This window comes from Oncorhynchus kisutch, linkage group LG28 (genome assembly GCF_002021735.2).
Source record: "Oncorhynchus kisutch isolate 150728-3 linkage group LG28, Okis_V2, whole genome shotgun sequence".
Classification (NCBI taxonomy): Eukaryota; Metazoa; Chordata; class Actinopteri; order Salmoniformes; family Salmonidae; genus Oncorhynchus; species Oncorhynchus kisutch.
In genome coordinates, this window is record NC_034201.2 from 49,506,733 (window position 1) to 49,526,732 (window position 20,000).

The 20,000-nt window shown below is 43.9% G+C and overlaps 1 protein-coding gene across 1 annotated transcript in view; it reads right to left on the reverse strand.

Moving 5' to 3' along the window:
• The window catches only part of LOC109873920 (serine/threonine-protein kinase DCLK1-like), a 93,297-nt gene that overhangs the window by 28,295 nt on the left and 45,002 nt on the right, over positions 1-20,000 (reverse strand). Inside the window, exon 3 of the mRNA XM_031808390.1 lies at positions 9,556-9,655. Within this exon, the coding sequence (XP_031664250.1) occupies positions 9,556-9,655 (100 nt within the window). The remainder of the gene's footprint in view (positions 1-9,555; positions 9,656-20,000) is intronic.

The window sequence follows — 20,000 nt, forward strand, 5'->3', positions numbered from 1 at the left end:
CTGTGTTTCCTGTCTCTCTGTACCAGTGTATTTAACCCTGTGTTTCCTGTCTCTCTGTGCCAGTGTATTTATCCCTGTGTTTCCTGTCTCTCTGTGCCAGTGTATTTATCCCTGTGTTTCCTGTGTTTTTCCCCCATTCTCCTGCTTTTTGCTATTCTCCTTTTTCTAGTCCTCCAGGTTTTGACCGTTGGCCTGTTTCTGGACTCTGTACCCGCCTGCCTGACCATTCTGCCTGTCCTGACCCCGAGTCTGCCTGACAATTCTGCCTGTCCTGACCCCGAGTCTGCCTGACAATTCTGCCTGTCTGCCACTCGGTACTTCCTGGACTCTGATCTGGTTTTGACCTTTTGCCTGTCCATGACCATTGTCTTGCCTACTCCTTTTGGATTAATAAACATTGTAAGACTCCAGCCAGCTGCCTCCTGTGTCTGCATCTGGGTCTCGCCTTGTGTCATGATAGCAGGAGAAGAACAGAGCACTAGAGGAGAGTAGAAGAGGAGAGACCTGGCCACCCCCACAGAGAAGACAGCTAAACAGACAAATGAAGAACCCCAAGCCCAGGTGACCTCACCCCCTCTGACCACCCCCCCTGTCAGCCACCCTGATAGCCCAGCGAGACACTCTCTCAGACCTGCGAGACCCCCCCCCCCCGGACCTACACATATAGGATCCATGCCAAGAGGACCTACATCCAGACCACAGCACCACCAGCCACATCCACACCCCCAACCCAATCAATCAACACCCCCCCAAGTCAACCATGCCCAAACCCCATGTACCAGATGCTCAGCAGGCTCTGCTCACACGTACTGGCCAAACCACATGACCAACAACATTGGGCACTTTATGGAACACAAAGCCTTCACTATCTCATCCTGGAATATCCCAGACCTGAGGTCATCTGCCTTTGGCCTAAAAAGCAGGAACCCGGACTTCACCAAAGAAATCAGAAATACAGACCATGTCATCCTAAAAGAAAACATGGTTGAGGAGATGGACCCACTGGTTGCCCTCTAGGTTACAGAGAGCTGGTAGTCCCATCCACCACACTACCAGGTGGGTGGTATAGAGGAGATGGACCCACTAGTTGCCCTCTAGGTTACAGAGAGCTGGTAGTCCCATCCACCACACTACCAGGTGGGTGGTATAGAGGAGATGGACCCACTAGTTGCCCTCTAGGTTACAGAGAGCTGGTAGTCCCATCCACCACACTACCAGGTGGGTGGTATAGAGGAGATGGACCCACTAGTTGCCCTCTAGGTTACAGAGAACTGGTAGTTCCATCCACCAAACTACCAGGTGGGTGGTATAGAGGAGATGGACCCACTGGTTGCCCTCTAGGTTACAGAGAGCTGGTAGTCCCATCCACCAAACTACCAGCGGTGAAACAGGGAAGGGACTCAGGGGGTATGATAATTTGCTATAGCGCAGACCTAACTCACTCCATTAAATTAATCAAAACAGGAATATTTTACATTTGGCAAGAAATTGAAAAGGAAATGATCTTAACAGAGGAAAATGTCCTCTTCTGTGCCTCCTATATCCCCCCACTAGAATCCCCATACTTTACAGAAGACAGCTTCTCCATCCTGGAGGGGGAAATCAATCATTTCCAGGCCCAGGGACATCTACTAGTCTGTGGTGACCTAAATGCCAGAACTGGACAAGAACCTGACGCCCTCAGCACACAGGGGGACAAACACCTGCCTGCAGGTGACAGCATTCCCTCCCAAATATGCCCCCCTAGGCACAACTATGACAACATAACCAACAAAAACAGGTCACAACTCCTGCAGCTCTGTCGCACGCTGGGTATGTACATAGTCAATGGTAGGCTTCGAGGGGGCTCCTATGGTAGGTACACCTACATCTCATCACTTGGCAGTAGTACTGTAGACTACTTTATCACTGACCTCAACCCAGAGTCTCACAGAGCTTTCAATGTCAGCCCACTGACACCCCTATCAGACCACAGCAAAATCACAGTCTACTTGAACAGAGCAATAATCAATCATGAGGCATCAAAGCCAAATGAACTGAGTAATATTAAGAAATGATATAGATGGAAGGAAAGTAGTGTGGACACTTAGCAAAAAACAATTAGGCAACAACAAATTCAATCCGTTCTAGGCAACTTCCAGGACAAAACATTCCACTGTAATAGTGAAGGTGTAAATGTAACAGTATAACTTTAGACCGTCCCCTCGCCCATACCCGGGCGCGAACCAGGGACCCTCTGCACACATCAACAACAGTCACCCACAAAGCATTGTTACCCATCGCTCCACAAAAGCCACAGCCCTTGCAGAGCAAGGGGAACCACTACTTCAAGGTCTCAGAGCAAGTGACGTCACCGATTGAAACGCTATTTAGCGCTGCACCACCGCTAACTAAGCTAGCCGTTTCACATCCGTTACACCAGCACCACCGCTAACTAAGCTAGCCGTTTCACATCCGTTACACCAGCACCACCGCTAACTAAGCTAGCCGTTTCACATCCGTTACATAAACTTGGCAGTAGAACATCTTAACAGTATATTTGACCTCTCTGCTTCCCTATCAAATCTAAACATTTCAAACAGCAAACCTAAGAAAATATACAACAATGACAAATGGTTTGATGAAGAATCCCAAACCTAAGAAAGAAATTGAGAAACCTGTCCAACCAAAAACATAGAGACCCAGAAAACCTGAGTCTATGCCTTCACTATGGTGAATCACTAAAACAATACAGAAATACACTACGGAAATAGAAGGAACAGCACATCAGAAATCATCTCAATGTAATTGAAGAATTCATAGACTCACCATTTCTGGGAAAATACTATACAAACAACAACATGAAGAATTATCTATCCAAAATGGAGATGTATGGGTAAACCACTTCTCCAATCTGATTGGGTCTAGAACAATGAATAAACAGCAAAAAACATAAACATGATCAAATACAAATCTTAGAATCAACTATTAAAGACCAGAACCCACTGGATTCCAGAACACACTGGATTCCAGAACACACTGGATTCTCCAATGACCTTGAATGAACTACAGGACAAAACAAAAACACTCCAACCCAAAAAGGCCTGTGGTGTTGATGGTATCCTCAATGACATTATAAAATATACAGACGACAAATTCCAATTGGCTATACTAAAACTCTTTAACATCATCTTTAACTCTGGCATCTTCCCCAATATTTGGAACCAAGGACTGATCACCCCATTCCACAAAAGTGGAGACAAATTTGACCCCAATAACTACTGGGGGATCTGCGTCAAAAGCAACCTTGGGAAAATCCTCTGCATTATCATTAACAGCAGTTCCGTACATTTCCTCAGTGAAAACAATGTACTGAGTAAATGTCAAATTGGCTTTTTACCAAATTATCGTACACTATACAAATTGATGGAAAGTGGTGTTGGGGGAAAAACATACGACATTATAAAATCCATGTAGACAAAGAACAAGTGTGTGGTCAGAATAGGCAAAAAACACACACATTTCTTCCCACATGGCTGTGGGGTGAGACAGGGATGCAGCTTAAGCCCCACCCCCTTCAACACATACATCAACAAATTGGTGAGGGTTTATATCAGTGAATTGGTGAATGCACTAGAACAGTCTGCAGCACCCGGCCTTACCCTACTAGAATCTGAAGTCAAATGTCTACTGTTTGCTGCAGACCTGGGCCCTGACAGTAAATCTCAGTAAGACCAAAATAATGGTGTTCCAAAAAAGGTCCAGTCTCCAGAACCACAAATACAAATTCCATCTAGACACTGTTGCCCTAGAGCACACAAAAAACTATACGTACCTTGGCCTAAACATCAGCGCCACAGGTAACTTCCACAAAGCTGTGTACGATCTGAGAGACAAAGCAAGAAAGGCATTCTATGCCATCAAAAGGAACATAAAATTCAACATATCAACTAGGATCTGGCAAAAAAATCTTGAATCAGTTATGGAAATCATTACTCTTTATGGTTGTGAGATCTGGGGTACACTCACCAACCAATAATTCACAAAATGGGCCAAACACCAAATTTAGACTCTGCACGCAGAATTCTGCAAAAAAATCCTACGCGTGCAACATAAAACACCAAATAATGCATGCAGAGCAGAATTAGGCCGATACCCACTAATTATCAAAATCCAGAAAAGAGACGTTAAATTCTACAACCACCTAAAAGGAAGCGATTCCCAAACCTTCCATAACAAAGCCATCACCTACAGAGAGATGAACCTGGAGAAGAGTCCCCTAAGCAAGCTGGTCCTGGGGCTCTGTTCACAAACACATAGACCCCACAGAGCCCCAGGACTGCAACACAATTAGACCCAACCAAATCATGAGAAAAGAAAAATATAATTACTTGATACATTGGAAAGAATTAACAAAAAAATAGAGCAAACTAGAATGCTATTAGGCCGTGAACCGAGAGTACACAGTGGCAGAAAACCTAACCACTGTGACAGACCCAAACCTAAGGAAAGCTTTGACTATGTACAGACTCAGTGAGCATAGCCTTGCTATTGAGAAAAGCCACCATCGGCAGACTTGGCTCTCAAGAGAAGACAGGCTATGTGCTCACTGCCCACAAAATGAGGTGGAAACTGAGCTGCACTGAGCTGCACTTCCTAACCTTCTGCCAAATGTATGACCATATTAGAGACACATACAAAACTGCTGTTCACAAATGCTCTCCATCCAACCTCACTGAGCTCGAGCTGTTTTGCAAGGAGGAATGGGATAAAATGTCAGTCTCTCGATGTGCAAAACTGATAGAGACATACCCCAAGTGACTTACAGCTGTAATCGCAGCAAAAGGTGGCGCTACAAAGTATTAACTTAAGGGGGCTGAATAATTTTGCAAGCCCAATTTTTCAGTTTTTGATTTGTTAAAAAAGTTTGAAATATACAATAAATGTTGTTCCACTTCATGATTGTGTCCCACTTGTTGTTGATTCTTCACAAAAAAATACAGTTTTATATCTTTATGTTTGAAGCCTGAAATGTTGCAAAAGGTCGCAAAGTTCAAGGGGGCCGAATACTTTCGCAAGGCACTGTATCTCCCTCAGATTACACAGATCCACAAAGAATTAAAAAACAAACCCGATTTCGATAAACTCACATATCTACTGGGTGAAGTATCACAGCAGCGAGATTTGTGACCTGTTGCCACAAGAAAATTGCAACCAGTGAAGAACAAACACCATTGTAAATACAACCCATTGGTATGTTTATTAATTTTCCCTTTTGTACATTAACTATTTGCACATGTATATATATAATATGACATTTGAAATGTCTTTATTCTTTTGGAACTTCTGTGAGTGTAATGTTTACTGTTCATTTTAATTGTTTATTTCACTTTTGTGAAACTTTTGTATATTATCAACTTCACTTGGTTTGGCAATGTTAACATATGTTTCCCAATAATAAAGACAATAAAGCCCCTTGAATTGAAATTGAGGTGAAATTGAAAGAGAGAGATGAACATGAGCAGGTGAATAGGTTCTGTGATGTGGAGCAGGTGTTAGAGTAGTAAGGTAGTAGAGTAGTAGGGTTGTAGAGTAGTAGGGTTGTAGTGTAGTAGAGTAGTAGAGTAGTAGGGTTGTAGTGTAGTAGGGTAGTAGAGTAGTAGGGTAGTAGGGTTGTAGAGTAGTAGAGTAGTAGGGTTGTAGAGTAGTTGTAGAGTAGTAGAGTAGTAGGGTAGTAGAGTAGTAGAGTAGTAGGGTAGTAGAGTAGTAGAGTAGTAGAGTATTAGAGTAGTAGGGTTGTAGAGTAGTTGTAGAGTAGTAGAGTAGTAGGGTAGTAGAGTAGTAGAGTAGTAGAGTAGTAGGGTAGTAGAGTAGTAGTTTAGTAGGGTAGTAGAGTAGTAGGGTTGTAGAGTAGTTGTAGAGTAGTAGAGTAGTAGAGTAGTAGAGTAGTAGAGTAGTAGGGTTGTAGAGTAGTTGTAGAGTAGTAGAGTAGTAGAGTAGTAGGGTAGTAGAGTAGTAGAGTAGTAGAGTAGTAGGGTAGTAGAGTAGTAGAGTAGTAGAGTAGTAGGGTAGTAGTGTAGTAGGGTAGTAGAGTAGTAGGGTAGTAGGGTAGTAGAGTAGTAGGTTAGTAGAGTAGTAGAGTAGTAGAGTAGTAGAGTAGTAGGTTAGTAGTGTAGTAGGGTAGTAGAGTAGTAGGGTAGTAGGGTAGTAGAGTAGTAGAGTAGTAGAGTAGTAGGGTAGTAGTGTAGTAGGGTAGTAGAGTAGTAGGGTAGTAGGGTTGTAGAGTAGTAGAGTAGTAGAGTAGTAGGGTTGTAGAGTAGTAGAGTAGTAGAGTAGTAGGGTAGTAGAGTAGGAGAGTAGTAGGGTAGTAGGGTTGTAGAGTAGTAGAGTAGTAGAGTAGTATGATTGTAGAGTAGTAGAGTAGTAGAGTAGTAGGGTAGTAGAGTAGTAGAGTAGTAGAGTAGTAGAGTAGTAGGGTAGTAGAGTAGTAGGGTAGTAGAGTAGTATAGTAGTAGAGTAGTAGGGTAGTAGAGTAGTGGAGTAGTAGAGTAGTAGGGTAGTAGAGTAGTTGGGTTGTAGAGTAGTAGAGTAGTAGAATAGTAGAGTAGTAGGGTAGTAGGGTTGTAGAGTAGTAGAGTAGTAGGGTAGTAGAGTAGTAGAGTAGTAGGGTAGTAGAGTAGTAGAGTAGTAGGGTAGTAGAGTAGTAGAGTAGTAGGGTAGTAGAGTAGTAGTTTAGTAGGGTAGTAGAGTAGTAGGGTTGTAGAGTAGTTGTAGAGTAGTAGAGTAGTAGGGTAGTAGAGTAGTAGAGTAGTAGAGTAGTAGGGTAGTAGAGTAGTAGAGTAGTAGGGTTGTAGAGTAGTTGTAGAGTAGTAGAGTAGTAGAGTAGTAGAGTAGTAGGGTAGTAGAGTAGTAGAGTAGTAGAGTAGTAGGGTAGTAGAGTAGTAGAGTAGTAGAGTAGTAGGGTAGTAGTGTAGTAGGGTAGTAGAGTAGTAGGGTAGTAGGGTAGTAGAGTAGTAGGGTAGTAGAGTAGTAGAGTAGTAGAGTAGTAGAGTAGTAGGGTAGTAGGGTAGTAGAGTAGTAGGGTAGTAGGGTAGTAGAGTAGTAGAGTAGTAGAGTAGTAGAGTAGTAGGGTAGTAGAGTAGTAGAGTAGTAGAGTAGTAGAGTAGTAGGGTAGTAGAGTAGTAGGGTAGTAGGGTAGTAGAGTAGTAGAGTAGTAGAGTAGTAGAGTAGTAGGGTAGTAGTGTAGTAGAGTAGTAGGGTAGTAGGGTAGTAGAGTAGTAGAGTAGTAGAGTAGTAGGGTAGTAGTGTAGTAGGGTAGTAGAGTAGTAGGGTAGTAGGGTTGTAGAGTAGTAGAGTAGTAGGGTTGTAGAGTAGTAGAGTAGTAGAGTAGTAGGGTAGTAGAGTAGGAGAGTAGTAGGGTAGTAGGGTTGTAGAGTAGTAGAGTAGTAGAGTAGTATGATTGTAGAGTAGTAGAGTAGTAGGGTAGTAGAGTAGTAGAGTAGTAGAGTAGTAGAGTAGTAGGGTAGTAGAGTAGTAGGGTAGTAGAGTAGTATAGTAGTAGAGTAGTAGGGTAGTAGAGTAGTGGAGTAGTAGAGTAGTAGGGTAGTAGAGTAGTAGGGTTGTAGAGTAGTAGAGTAGTAGAATAGTAGAGTAGTAGGGTAGTAGGGTTGTAGAGTAGTAGAGTAGTAGGGTAGTAGAGTAGTAGAGTAGTAGAGTAGTAGGGTAGTAGAGTAGTAGAGTAGTAGGGTAATAGAGTAGTAGAGTAGTAGAGTAGTAGAGTAGTAGGGTAGTAGAGTAGTAGAGTAGTAGAGTAGTAGGGTAATAAGAGTAGTAGGGTAGTAGAGTAGTAGGGTAGTAGAGTAGTAGATTCTGTAAGATGTTCTGATCATCTACAGAGTTAGTTGAAGATGTTAGAGGGAGTGATTCATCGTCTGGAATATGATTGGCAGAAACTGTTTCAGAGAGGGAGGGAGGGAGGGAGGGAGGGAGGGAGGGAGGGAGGGAGGGAGGGAGGGAGGGAGGGAGGGGAGGGAGGGAGGGAGTAGATGGAGAGATGAAGAGATGAGTAGATGGAGAGATGAGTAGATGGAGAGATGGAAGATGAGTAGCTAGAGAGATGAGTAGATGCATAGATGGAGAGATGGAAGATGAGTAGATGAGTAGATGGAGAGATGAAGAGATGAGTAGATGGAGAGATGGAAGATGAGTAGCTAGAGAGATGAGTAGATGCGTAGATGGAGAGATGGAAGATGAGTAGATAGAGAGATGAGTAGATGCGTAGATGGAGAGATGGAAGATGAGTAGCTAGAGAGATGAGTAGATGCGTAGATGGAGAGATGGAAGATGAGTAGATGAGTAGATGGAGAGATGAAGAGATGAGTAGATGGAGAGATGAGTAGATGGAGAGATGGAAGATGAGTAGCTAGAGAGATGAGTAGATGCGTAGATGGAGAGATGGAAGATGAGTAGCTAGAGAGATGAGTAGATGCATAGATGGAGAGATGGAAGATGAGTAGATGGAGAGATGAAGAGATGAGTAGCTAGAGAGATGAGTAGAAGCACAGATGGAGAGATGGAAGATGAGCAGATGAGTAGATGGAGAGATGGAGAGATGAGTAGATGGAGAGATGAGTAGATGGAGAGATGGAAGATGAGCAGATGGAGAAATGGAGAGATGGAAGATGAGTAGATGGAGAAATGGGCAGATGAATAGATGGAGAGATGGAGAGATGGAAGATGAGTAGATGGAGAGATGGAAGATGAGCAGGAGAGTAGATGGAGAAATGGAGAGATGGAAGATGAGCAGGAGAGTAGATGGAGAAATGGAGAGATGAGTAGATGGAGAAATGGAGAGATGGAAGATGAGTAGATGGAGAAATGGGCAGATGAGTAGATGGAGAGATGAGTAGATAGAGAGATGGAGAGATGAGGAGATTGAGAGATGAGTAGATGGAGAGATGAGGAGATGGAGAGATGAGTAGATGAGGAGATGAGGAGATGAGTAGATGAGGAGATGGAGAGATGAGGAGATGAGTAGATGAGGAGATGAGGAGATGAGTAGATGAGTAGATGAGTAGATGAGGAGATGAGTAGATGAGTAGATGAGGAGATGAGTAGATGAGTAGATGAGGAGATGAGGAGATGAGGAGATGGAGAGATGAGGAGATGAGTAGATGAGGAGATGAGTAGATGAGGAGATGAGTAGATGAGGAGATGAGGAGATGAGTAGATGAGTAGATGAGTAGATGAGGAGATGAGTAGATGAGTAGATGAGGAGATGAGGAGACGAGTAGATGAGTAGATGAGTAGATGAGGAGATGGAGAGATGAGGAGATGAGGAGATGAGTAGATGAGGAGATGAGGAGATGAGTAGATGGAGAGATGAGGAGATTGAGAGATGAGGAGATGAGGAGATGAGTAGATGAGGAGATGAGGAGATGAGTAGATGAGGAGATGGAGAGATTAAGGGCAACATAACCAACCAACTTTCCATATAGACAGACACAGGGTTGATAAGAGAAAGCAGGCTAACAGAGAGACAGGATACACACACACACAGGAAGTAGCGTATCTCACCGCTCTCTTCCAGCTGGAAGTCGTCTTGGTAACGGTATTTCTCCGGTCCACACGCTACGAAGATGTCCTCGTCACCGAAGAAGTCTTGGAGACATGTCACCTGGAGGAACACACAGAGACTGGAGGGTTAGAGGTCAAATACAGACTGGAGGGCTAGAGGTCATATACAGACCAGGGGGTTAGAGGTCATATACAGACCGGGGGGTTAGAGGTCATATACAGACTGGAGGGTTAGAGGTCATATACAGACTGGAGGGTTAGAGGTCATATACAGACTGGAGGGTTAGAGGTCATATACAGACTGGAGGGTTAGAGGTCCTATACAGACCGGGGGGTTAGAGGTCATATACAGACTGTAGGGTTAGAGGTCATATACAGACCGGAGGGTTAAAGGTCATATACAGACTGGAGGGTTAGAGGTCATATACAGACCAGGGGGTTAGAGGTCATATACAGACTGGAGGGTTAGAGGTCATATACAGACTGGGGGGATAGAGGTCATATACAGACCGGGGGGTTAGAGGTCATATACAGACTGGAGGGTTAGAGGTCATATACAGACTGGAGGGTTAGAGGTCATATACAGACTGGAGGGTTAGAGGTCATATACAGACTGGAGGGTTAGAGGTCATATACAGACTGGAGGGTTAGAGATCATATACAGACTGGAGAGTTAGAGAAATTCCACAGTGTGCCATCACAGCAGCAAGATTTGTGACCTGTTGAAACCCATATTTCTGTTGATTTATTTTCCCTTTTGTACTTTAACTATTTGCACATCATTACAACACTGTACATAGATATAATATGACATTTGAAATGTCTTTATTATTTTGGAACTTCTGTGCGTGTAATGTTTACTATTCATTTTAATTGTTTATTTTACCTTTGAAATCAGGAAACTATGAGTTAACCACACACACACACACACACACACAGAGAAGGCTGTGAAATGGTGGTTGCCACGGTGACGCTGTGACCCTTCGTGGGCGGCGGTCGTCACCTCAACACACTGCTACCTCAGAGCGGCACCCAGATCATCCGAATTAGATCTGGGTGTTCTGGTGTCAATCATTCAGGAAACCCAGTTGAGTTACACAACACCCACCGATATAAAGAGAGAGAGAGAGATGGGAGGAGAGAGATGGGGGAGAGAGATGGGGGGAGAGAGATGGGGGAGGAAGAGAGAGAGAGAGAGAGAGAGAGAGAGAGAGAGAGAGACAGAGACAGAGACAGAGAGAGAGAGAGACAGAGAGAGAGAGAGTGAGTGAGAGAGAGACAGAGACAGAGAGAGAGAGAGACAGAGAGAGAGAGAGAGAGAGAGAGAGAGAGAGAAATCCCAGAGAGAGAATAGGCCTTCTCCATCCACTACAGTTACTGTGCTCATCACACTCTTCAGAGACAACAGGGGGCAACAGGGTGAAATAACAGCCTTGATAGTGTGCAACAGTTTTAGCCAGAGCCACATGGAAAGAAATAGGGCCTGAAAGTAGTGCACTATTATAAGGCATAGGGCACGAACTCTAGCTCTAGAGGACATATCTGAACTGTCTTTTCAGAAAGATGCCAGATTCATTCTCTCTCAGATTCCATCATCTAGAATCTGAAATGCATCGGCAGCCTCCAGTTGTCAATCCCTGTCCTAGGTGGTTACTGACTGGGTTCTGGTAGCTAGGTGGTTACTGACTGGGTTCTGGTAGCTAGGTGGTTACTGACTGGGTTCTGGTAGCTAGGTGGTTACTGACTGGGTTCTGGTAGCTAGGTGGTTAGTGACTGGGTTCTGGTAGCTAGGTGGTTACTGACTGGGTTCTGGTAGCTAGGTGGTTACTGACTGGGTTCTGGTAGCTAGGTGGTTACTGACTGGGTTCTGGTAGCTAGGTGGTTACTGACTGGGTTCTGGTAGCTAGGTGGTTACTGACACCATTCTTCTACACCTGCATTGCTTGCTGTTTGGGGTTTTAGGCTGGGTTTCTGTACAGCACTTTGAGATATCAGCTGATGTAAGAAGGGCTTCATAGTTACATTTGATTGATTGATTGACTCAGGGTAAAATAGTCTACCACTTAGTGTACAAAACACTCACACTACCTCAGCTCACCTCTGGAAATATTAATGACAAACTCAGTCCTAGCCATGCATAGATTCATTATTCTGCACATCTTCACCCTCACAGTATCTGAGACAGACAGACAGATGGTTTAATAACAGTGATCCACACAAGGTCTGCTGGGAAAGGTCATTACGTCTAATTAACAGCCTGTGATTGGATAAAGATTGGGTAGAACGTTCTTGATTAGTTAAAAACTACTGATGTTGTGGAGGTTGTTGTTTAAGAAGACCAAGATACCGGAAAGGAAAGAGAGAGAGAGAGAGAGATAGAGAGAGAGAACGATAGAGATGGTGATGAACAGAGTCTTATCTAGGGTGGATAGAGGACCTAACAGGAGTCTTATCTAGGGTGGATAGAAGACCTGACTGTAGTCTTATCTAGGGTGGATAGAGGACCTAACAGGAGTCTTATCTAGGGTGGATAGAAGACCTGACAGGAGTCATATCTAGTGTGGATAGAAGATCTAACAGGAGTCTTATCTAAGGTGGATAGAAGACCTGACTGTAGTCTTATCTAGGGTGGATAGAAGACCTGACAGGAGTCTTATCTAGGGTGGATAGAAGACCTGACTGTAGTCTTATCTAGGGTGGATAGAAGACCTGACAGGAGTCTTATCTAGGGTGGATAGAAGACCTATCAGGAGTCTTATCTAGGGTGGATAGAAGATCTGACAGGAGTCTTATCTAGGGTGGATAGAAGACCTATCAGGAGTCTTATCTAGGGTGGATAGAAGACCTATCAGGAGTCTTATCTAGGGTGGATAGAAGACTTGACAGGAGTCTTATCTAGGGTGGATAGAAGACCTATCAGGAGTCTTATCTAGGGTGGATAGAAGACCTGACTGTAGTCTTATCTAGGGTGGATAGAAGACCTGACAGGAGTCTTATCTAGGGTGGATAGAAGACCTGACTGTAGTCTTATCTAGGGTGGATAGAAGACCTGACAGGAGTCTTATCTAGGGTGGATAGAAGACCTGACTGTAGTCTTATCTAGGGTGGATAGAAGACCTGACAGGAGTTGTATCTAGGGTGGATAGAAGACCTATCAGGAGTCTTATCTAGGGTGGATAGAATACCTGACAGGAGTCTTATCTAGGGTGGATAGAAGACCTATCAGGAGTCTTATCTAGGGTGGATAGAATACCTATCAGGAGTCTTATCTAGGGTGGATAGAAGACTTGACAGGAGTCGTATCTAGGGTGGATAGAAGACCTATCAGGAGTCTTATCTAGGGTGGATAGAAGACCTGACAGGAGTCTTATCTAGGGTGGATAGAAGACCTATCAGGAGTCTTATCTAGGGTAGATAGAAGACCTATCAGGAGTCTTATCTAGGGTGGATAGAAGACTTGACAGGAGTCTTATCTAGGGTGGATAGAAGACCTATCAGGAGTCTAATCTAGGGTGGATAGAAGACCTATCAGGAGTCTTATCTAGGGTGGATAGAGGACCTAACAGGAGTCTTATCTAGGGTGGATAGAAGACCTGACAGGAGTCATATCTAGTGTGGATAGAAGATCTAACAGGAGTCTTATCTAGGGTGGATAGAAGACCTAACAGGAGTCTTATCTAGGGTGGATAGAGGACCTAACAGGAGTCTTATCTTGGGTGGATAGAAGACCTGACTGTAGTCTTATCTAGGGTGGATAGAAGACCTGACTGTAGTCTTATCTAGGGTGGATAGAAGACCTAACAGGAGTCTTATCTAGGGTGGATAGAAGACCTGACAGGAGTGTTATCTAGGGTGGATATAAGACCTAACATGAGTCTTATCTAGGGTGGATAGAAGACCTGACTGTAGTCTTATCTAGGGTGGATAGAGGACCTAACAGGAGTCTTATCTAGGGTGGATAGAAGACCTGACAGGAGTCATATCTAGTGTGGATAGAAGACCTAACAGGAGTCTTATCTAAGGTGGATAGAAGACCTATCAGGAGTCTTATCTAGGGTGGATAGAAGACCTATCAGGAGTCTTATCTAGGGTGGATAGAAGACTTGACAGGAGTCTTATCTAGGGTGGATAGAAGACCTATCAGGAGTCTTATCTAGGGTGGATAGAAGACCTGACAGGAGTCTTATCTAGGGTGGATAGAAGACCTAACAGGAGTCTTATCTTGGGTGGATAGAAGACCTGACTGTAGTCTTATCTAGGGTGGATAGAAGACCTGACAGGAGTCTTATCTAGGGTGGATAGAAGACCTGACTGTAGTCTTATCTAGGGTGGATAGAAGACCTGACAGGAGTTGTATCTAGGGTGGATAGAAGACCTATCAGGAGTCTTATCTAGGGTGGATAGAATACCTGACAGGAGTCTTATCTAGGGTGGATAGAAGACCTATCAGGAGTCTTATCTAGGGTGGATAGAATACCTATCAGGAGTCTTATCTAGGGTGGATAGAAGACTTGACAGGAGTCGTATCTAGGGTGGATAGAAGACCTATCAGGAGTCTTATCTAGGGTGGATAGAAGACCTGACAGGAGTCTTATCTAGGGTGGATAGAAGACCTATCAGGAGTCTTATCTAGGGTAGATAGAAGACCTATCAGGAGTCTTATCTAGGGTGGATAGAAGACTTGACAGGAGTCTTATCTAGGGTGGATAGAAGACCTATCAGGAGTCTAATCTAGGGTGGATAGAAGACCTATCAGGAGTCTTATCTAGGGTGGATAGAGGACCTAACAGGAGTCTTATCTAGGGTGGATAGAAGACCTAACAGGAGTCTTATCTAGGGTGGATAGAAGACCTGACTGTAGTCCTATCTAGGGTGGATAGAGGACCTAACAGGAGTCTTATCTAGGGTGGATAGAAGACCTGACAGGAGTCATATCTAGTGTGGATAGAAGATCTAGCAGGAGTCTTATCTAGGGTGGATAGAAGACCTAACAGGAGTCTTATCTAGGGTGGATAGAGGACCTAACAGGAGTCTTATCTTGGGTGGATAGAAGACCTGACTGTAGTCTTATCTAGGGTGGATAGAAGACCTGACTGTAGTCTTATCTAGGGTGGATAGAAGACCTAACAGGAGTCTTATCTAGGGTGGATAGAAGACCTGACAGGAGTGTTATCTAGGGTGGATATAAGACCTAACATGAGTCTTATCTAGGGTGGATAGAAGACCTGACTGTAGTCTTATCTAGGGTGGATAGAGGACCTAACAGGAGTCTTATCTAGGGTGGATAGAAGACCTGACAGGAGTCATATCTAGTGTGGATAGAAGACCTAACAGGAGTCTTATCTAAGGTGGATAGAAGACCTGACTGTAGTCTTATCTAGGGTGGATAGAAGACCTGACAGGAGTCTTATCTAGGGTGGATAGAAGACCTGACTGTAGTCTTATGTAGGGTGGATAGAAGACCTGACAGGAGTTTTATCTAGGGTGGATAGAAGACCTATCAGGAGTCTTATCTAGGGTGGATAGAAGACCTGACAGGAGTCTTATCTAGGGTGGATAGAAGACCTATCAGGAGTCTTATCTGGGGTGGATAGAAGACCTAACAGGAGTCTTATCTAGGGTGGATAGAAGACCTGACAGGAGTCTTATCTAGGGTGGATAGAAGACCTAACAGGAGTCTTATCTAGGGTGGATAGAAGACCTGACTGTAGTCTTATCTAGGGTGGATAGAGGACCTAACAGGAGTCTTATCTAGGGTGGATAGAAGACCTGACAGGAGTCATATCTAGTGTGGATAGAAGATCTAACAGGAGTCTTATCTAGGGTGGATAGAAGACCTAACAGGAGTCTTATCTAGGGTGGATAGAGGACCTAACAGGAGTCTTATCTTGGGTGGATAGAAGACCTGACTGTAGTCTTATCTAGGGTGGATAGAAGACCTAACAGGAGTCTTATCTAGGGTGGATAGAAGACCTGACTGTAGTCTTATCTAGGGTGGATAGAGGACCTAACAGGAGTCTTATCTAGGGTGGATAGAAGACCTGACAGGAGTCATATCTAGTGTGGATAGAAGACCTAACAGGAGTCTTATCTAAGGTGGATAGAAGACCTGACTGTAGTCTTATCTAGGGTGGATAGAAGACCTGACAGGAGTCTTATCTAGGGTGTATAGAAGACCTGACTGTAGTCTTATCTAGGGTGGTTAGAAGACCTGACAGGAATTTTATCTAGGGTGGATAGAAGACCTATCAGGAGTCTTATCTAGGGTGGATAGAAGACCTGACAGGAGTCTTATCTAGGGTGGATAGAAGACCTATCAGGAGTCTTATCTAGGGTGGATAGAATACCTATCAGGAGTCTTATCTAGGGTGGATAGAAGACTTGACAGGAGTCTTATCTAGGGTGGATAGAAGACCTGACAGGAGTCATATCTAGTGTGGATAGAAGATATAACAGGAGTCTTATCTAGGGTGGATAGAAGACCTAACAGGAGTCTTATCTAGGGTGGATAGAGGACCTAACAGGAGTCTTATCTTGCGTGGATAGAAGACCTGACTGTAGTCTTATCTAGGGTGGATAGAAGACCTAACAGGAGTCTTATCTAGGGTGGATTGAAGACCTGACTGTAGTCTTATCTAGGGTGGATAGAAGACCTAACAGGAGTCTTATCTAGGGTGGATAGAAGACCTGACAGGAGTCTTATCTAGGGTGGATAGAAGACCTAACAGGAGTCTTATCTAGGGTGGATAGAAGACCTAACAGGAGTCATATCTAGTGTGGATAGAAGACCTAACAGGAGTCTTATCTAAGGTGGATAGAAGACCTGACTGTAGTCTTATATAGGGTGGATAGAAGACCTGACAGGAGTCATATCTAGTGTGGATAGAAGACCTAACAGGAGTCTTATCTAAGGTGGATAGAAGACCTGACAGGAGTCTTATCTAGGGTGGATAGAAGACCTAACAGGAGTCTTATCTAGGGTGGATAGAAGACCTAACAGGAGTCATATCTAGTGTGGATAGAAGACCTAACAGGAGTCTTATCTAAGGTGGATAGAAGACCTGACTGTAGTCTTATCTAGGGTGGATAGAAGACCTGACTGTAGTCTTATCTAGGGTGGATAGAAGACCTGACAGGAGTCTTATCTAGGGTGTATAGAAGACCTGACTGTAGTCTTATCTAGGGTGGATAGAAGACCTGACAGGAGTTTTATCTAGGGTGGATAGAAGACCTATCAGGAGTCTAATCTAGGGTGGATAGAAGATCTGACAGGAGTCTTATCTAGGGTGGATAGAAGACCTATCAGGAGTCTTATCTAGGGTGGATAGAATACCTATCAGGAGTCTTATCTAGGGTGGATAGAAGACTTGACAGGAGGCTTATCTAGGGTGGATAGAAGACCTGACAGGAGTCATATCTAGTGTGGATAGAAGATCTAACAGGAGTCTTATCTAGGGTGGATAGAAGACCTAACAGGAGTCTTTTCTAGGGTGGATAGAGGACCTAACAGGAGTCTTATCTTGGGTGGATAGAAGACCTGACTGTAGTCTTATCTAGGGTGGATAGAAGACCTAACAGGAGTCTTATCTAGGGTGGATTGAAGACCTGACTGTAGTCTTATCTAGGGTGGATAGAAGACCTAACAGGAGTCTTATCTAGGGTGGATAGAAGACCTGACAGGAGTCTTATCTAGGGTGGATAGAAGACCTAACAGGAGTCTTATCTAGGGTGGATAGAAGACCTGACTGTAGTCTTATCTAGGGTGGATAGAGGACCTAACAGGAGTCTTATCTAGGGTGGATAGAAGACCTGACAGGAGTCATATCTAGTGTGGATAGAAGACCTAACAGGAGTCTTATCTAAGGTGGATAGAAGACCTGACTGTAGTCTTATCTAGGATGGATAGAAGACCTGACAGGAGTCTTATCTAGGGTGGATAGAAGACCTGACAGGAGTCTTATGTAGGGTGGATAGAAGACCTGACAGGAGTTTTATCTAGGGTGGATAGAATACCTATCAGGAGTCTTATCTAGGGTGGATAGAAGACCTGACAGGAGTCTTATCTAGGGTGGATAGAAGACCTATCAGGAGTCTTATCTAGGGTGGATAGAAGACCTAACAGGAGTCTTATCTATGGTGGATAGAAGACCTGACTGTAGTCTTATCTAGGGCGGATAGAGGACCTAACAGGAGTCTTATCTAGGGTGGATAGAAGACCTGACAGGAGTCTTATCTAGGGTGGATAGAAGACCTATCAGGAGTCTTATCTAGGGTGGATAGAAGACCTAACAGGAGTCTTATCTAGGGTGGATAGAAGACCTGACTGTAGTCTTATCTAGGGTGGATAGAGGACCTAACAGGAGTCTTATCTAGGGTGGATAGAATACCTGACAGGAGTCATATCTAGTGTGGATTGAAGATCTAACAGGAGTCTTATCTAGGGTGGATAGAAGACCTGACAGGAGTCTTATCTAGGGTGGATAGAAGACCTGACAGGAGTCTTATCTACGGTGGATAGAAGACCTAACAGGAGTCTTATCTAGGGTGGATAGAAGACCTGACAGGAGTCTTATCTAGGGTGGATAGAGGACCTAACAGGAGTCTTATCTAGGGTGGATAGAAGACCTGACAGGAGTCATATCTAGGGTGGATAGAAGACCTAACAGGAGTCTTATCTAGGGTGGATAGAGGACCTAACAGGAGTCTTATCTAGGGTGGATAGAAGACCTGACTGTAGTCTTATCTAGGGTGGATAGAAGACCTAACAGGAGTCTTATCTAGGGTGGATAGAAGACCTGACTGTAGTCTTATCTAGGGTTGATAGAAGACCTAACAGGAGTCTTATCTAGGGTGGATAGAAGACCTGACAGGAGTCTTATCTAGGGTGGATAGAAGACCTGACAGGAGTCTTATCTAGGGTGGATAGAAGACCTATCAGGAGTCTTATCTAGGGTGGATAGAAGACCTGACAGGAGTCTTATCTAGTGTGGATAGAAGACCTGACTGTAGTCTTATCTAGGGTGGATAGAAGACCTAACAGGAGTCTTATCTAGGGTGGATAGAAGACCTGACTGTAGTCTTATCTAGGGTGGATAGAAGACCTAACAGGAGTCTTATCTAGGGTGGATAGAAGACCTGACTGTAGTCTTATCTAGGGTGGATAGAAGACCTAACAGGAGTCTTATCTAGGGTGGATAGAAGACCTGACAGGAGTCTTATCTAGCTAAGTGTAGTATATGTGGAGTTGAGCTTCAGAGCAGAAAGAAGCAAAAGGAGATAGACAAGGAGACAAGGAAAAGTTCAACTAGTGAAGGTGAAGACCTGCCTGAGAGATATACCTGTGGAGACACACTAACTGTGGAGACACTAACTGTGGAGACACTAACTGTGGAGACTATACCTGTAGACACAATAACTGTGGAGACACTAACTGTGGCGACACTAACTGTGGAGACACTAACTGTGGAGACTATACCTGTAGACACACTAACTGTGGAGACACTAACTGTGGAGACACTAACTGTGGAGACACTAAATGTGGAGACTATACCTGTAGAGACACACAGTGACAGAACTGTGATCAGTTCCCTCCAGCTCGCCCATGACTCTTTTGAATCAGCAGACGAGAACAAACATTCAGTGACAACACTCGTCGTTCCCATTGCTTATTTGGCACGGCGATTCCTGTCTGCCTCTCAGGTTTATTAAGACCCCTCATTACTGCACCCACCTATAATTTAGCCCAAACAACTACCTCTTTCCCTACTGTATTTTATTTATTTATTTATTTTGCTCCTTTGCACCCCATTATTTTTATTTCTACTTTACACATTCTTCCATTGCAAATCTACCATTCCAGTGTTTTACTTGCTATTTTGTATTTACTTTGCCACCATGGCCTTTTTTGCCTTTACCTCCCTTCTCACCTCATTTGCTCACATCGTATATAGACTTGTTTATACTGTATTATTGACTGTATGTTTGTTTTACTCCATGTGTAACTCTGGGTCGTTGTTTGTGTCTCACTGCTTAGTTTTATTTTGGCCAGGTCACAGTTGTACATGATAACTTGTTCTCAACTAGCCTACCTGGTTAAATAAAGGTGTTCTCAACTAGCCTACCTGGTTAAATAAAGGTGTTCTCAACTAGCCTACCTGGTTAAATAAAGGTGTTCTCAACTAGCCTACCTGGTTAAATAAAGGTGTTCTCAACTAGCCTACCTGGTTAAATAAAGGTGTTCTCAACTGGCCTACCTGGTTAAATAAAGGTGTTCTCAACTAGCCTACCTGGTTAAATAAAGGTGTTGTCAACTAGCCTACCTGGTTAAATAAAGGTGTTCTCAACTAGCCTACCTGGTTAAATAAAGGTGTTCTCAACTAGCCTACCTGGTTAAATAAAGGTGTTCTCAACTAGCCTACCTGGTTAAATAAAGGTGTTCTCAACTA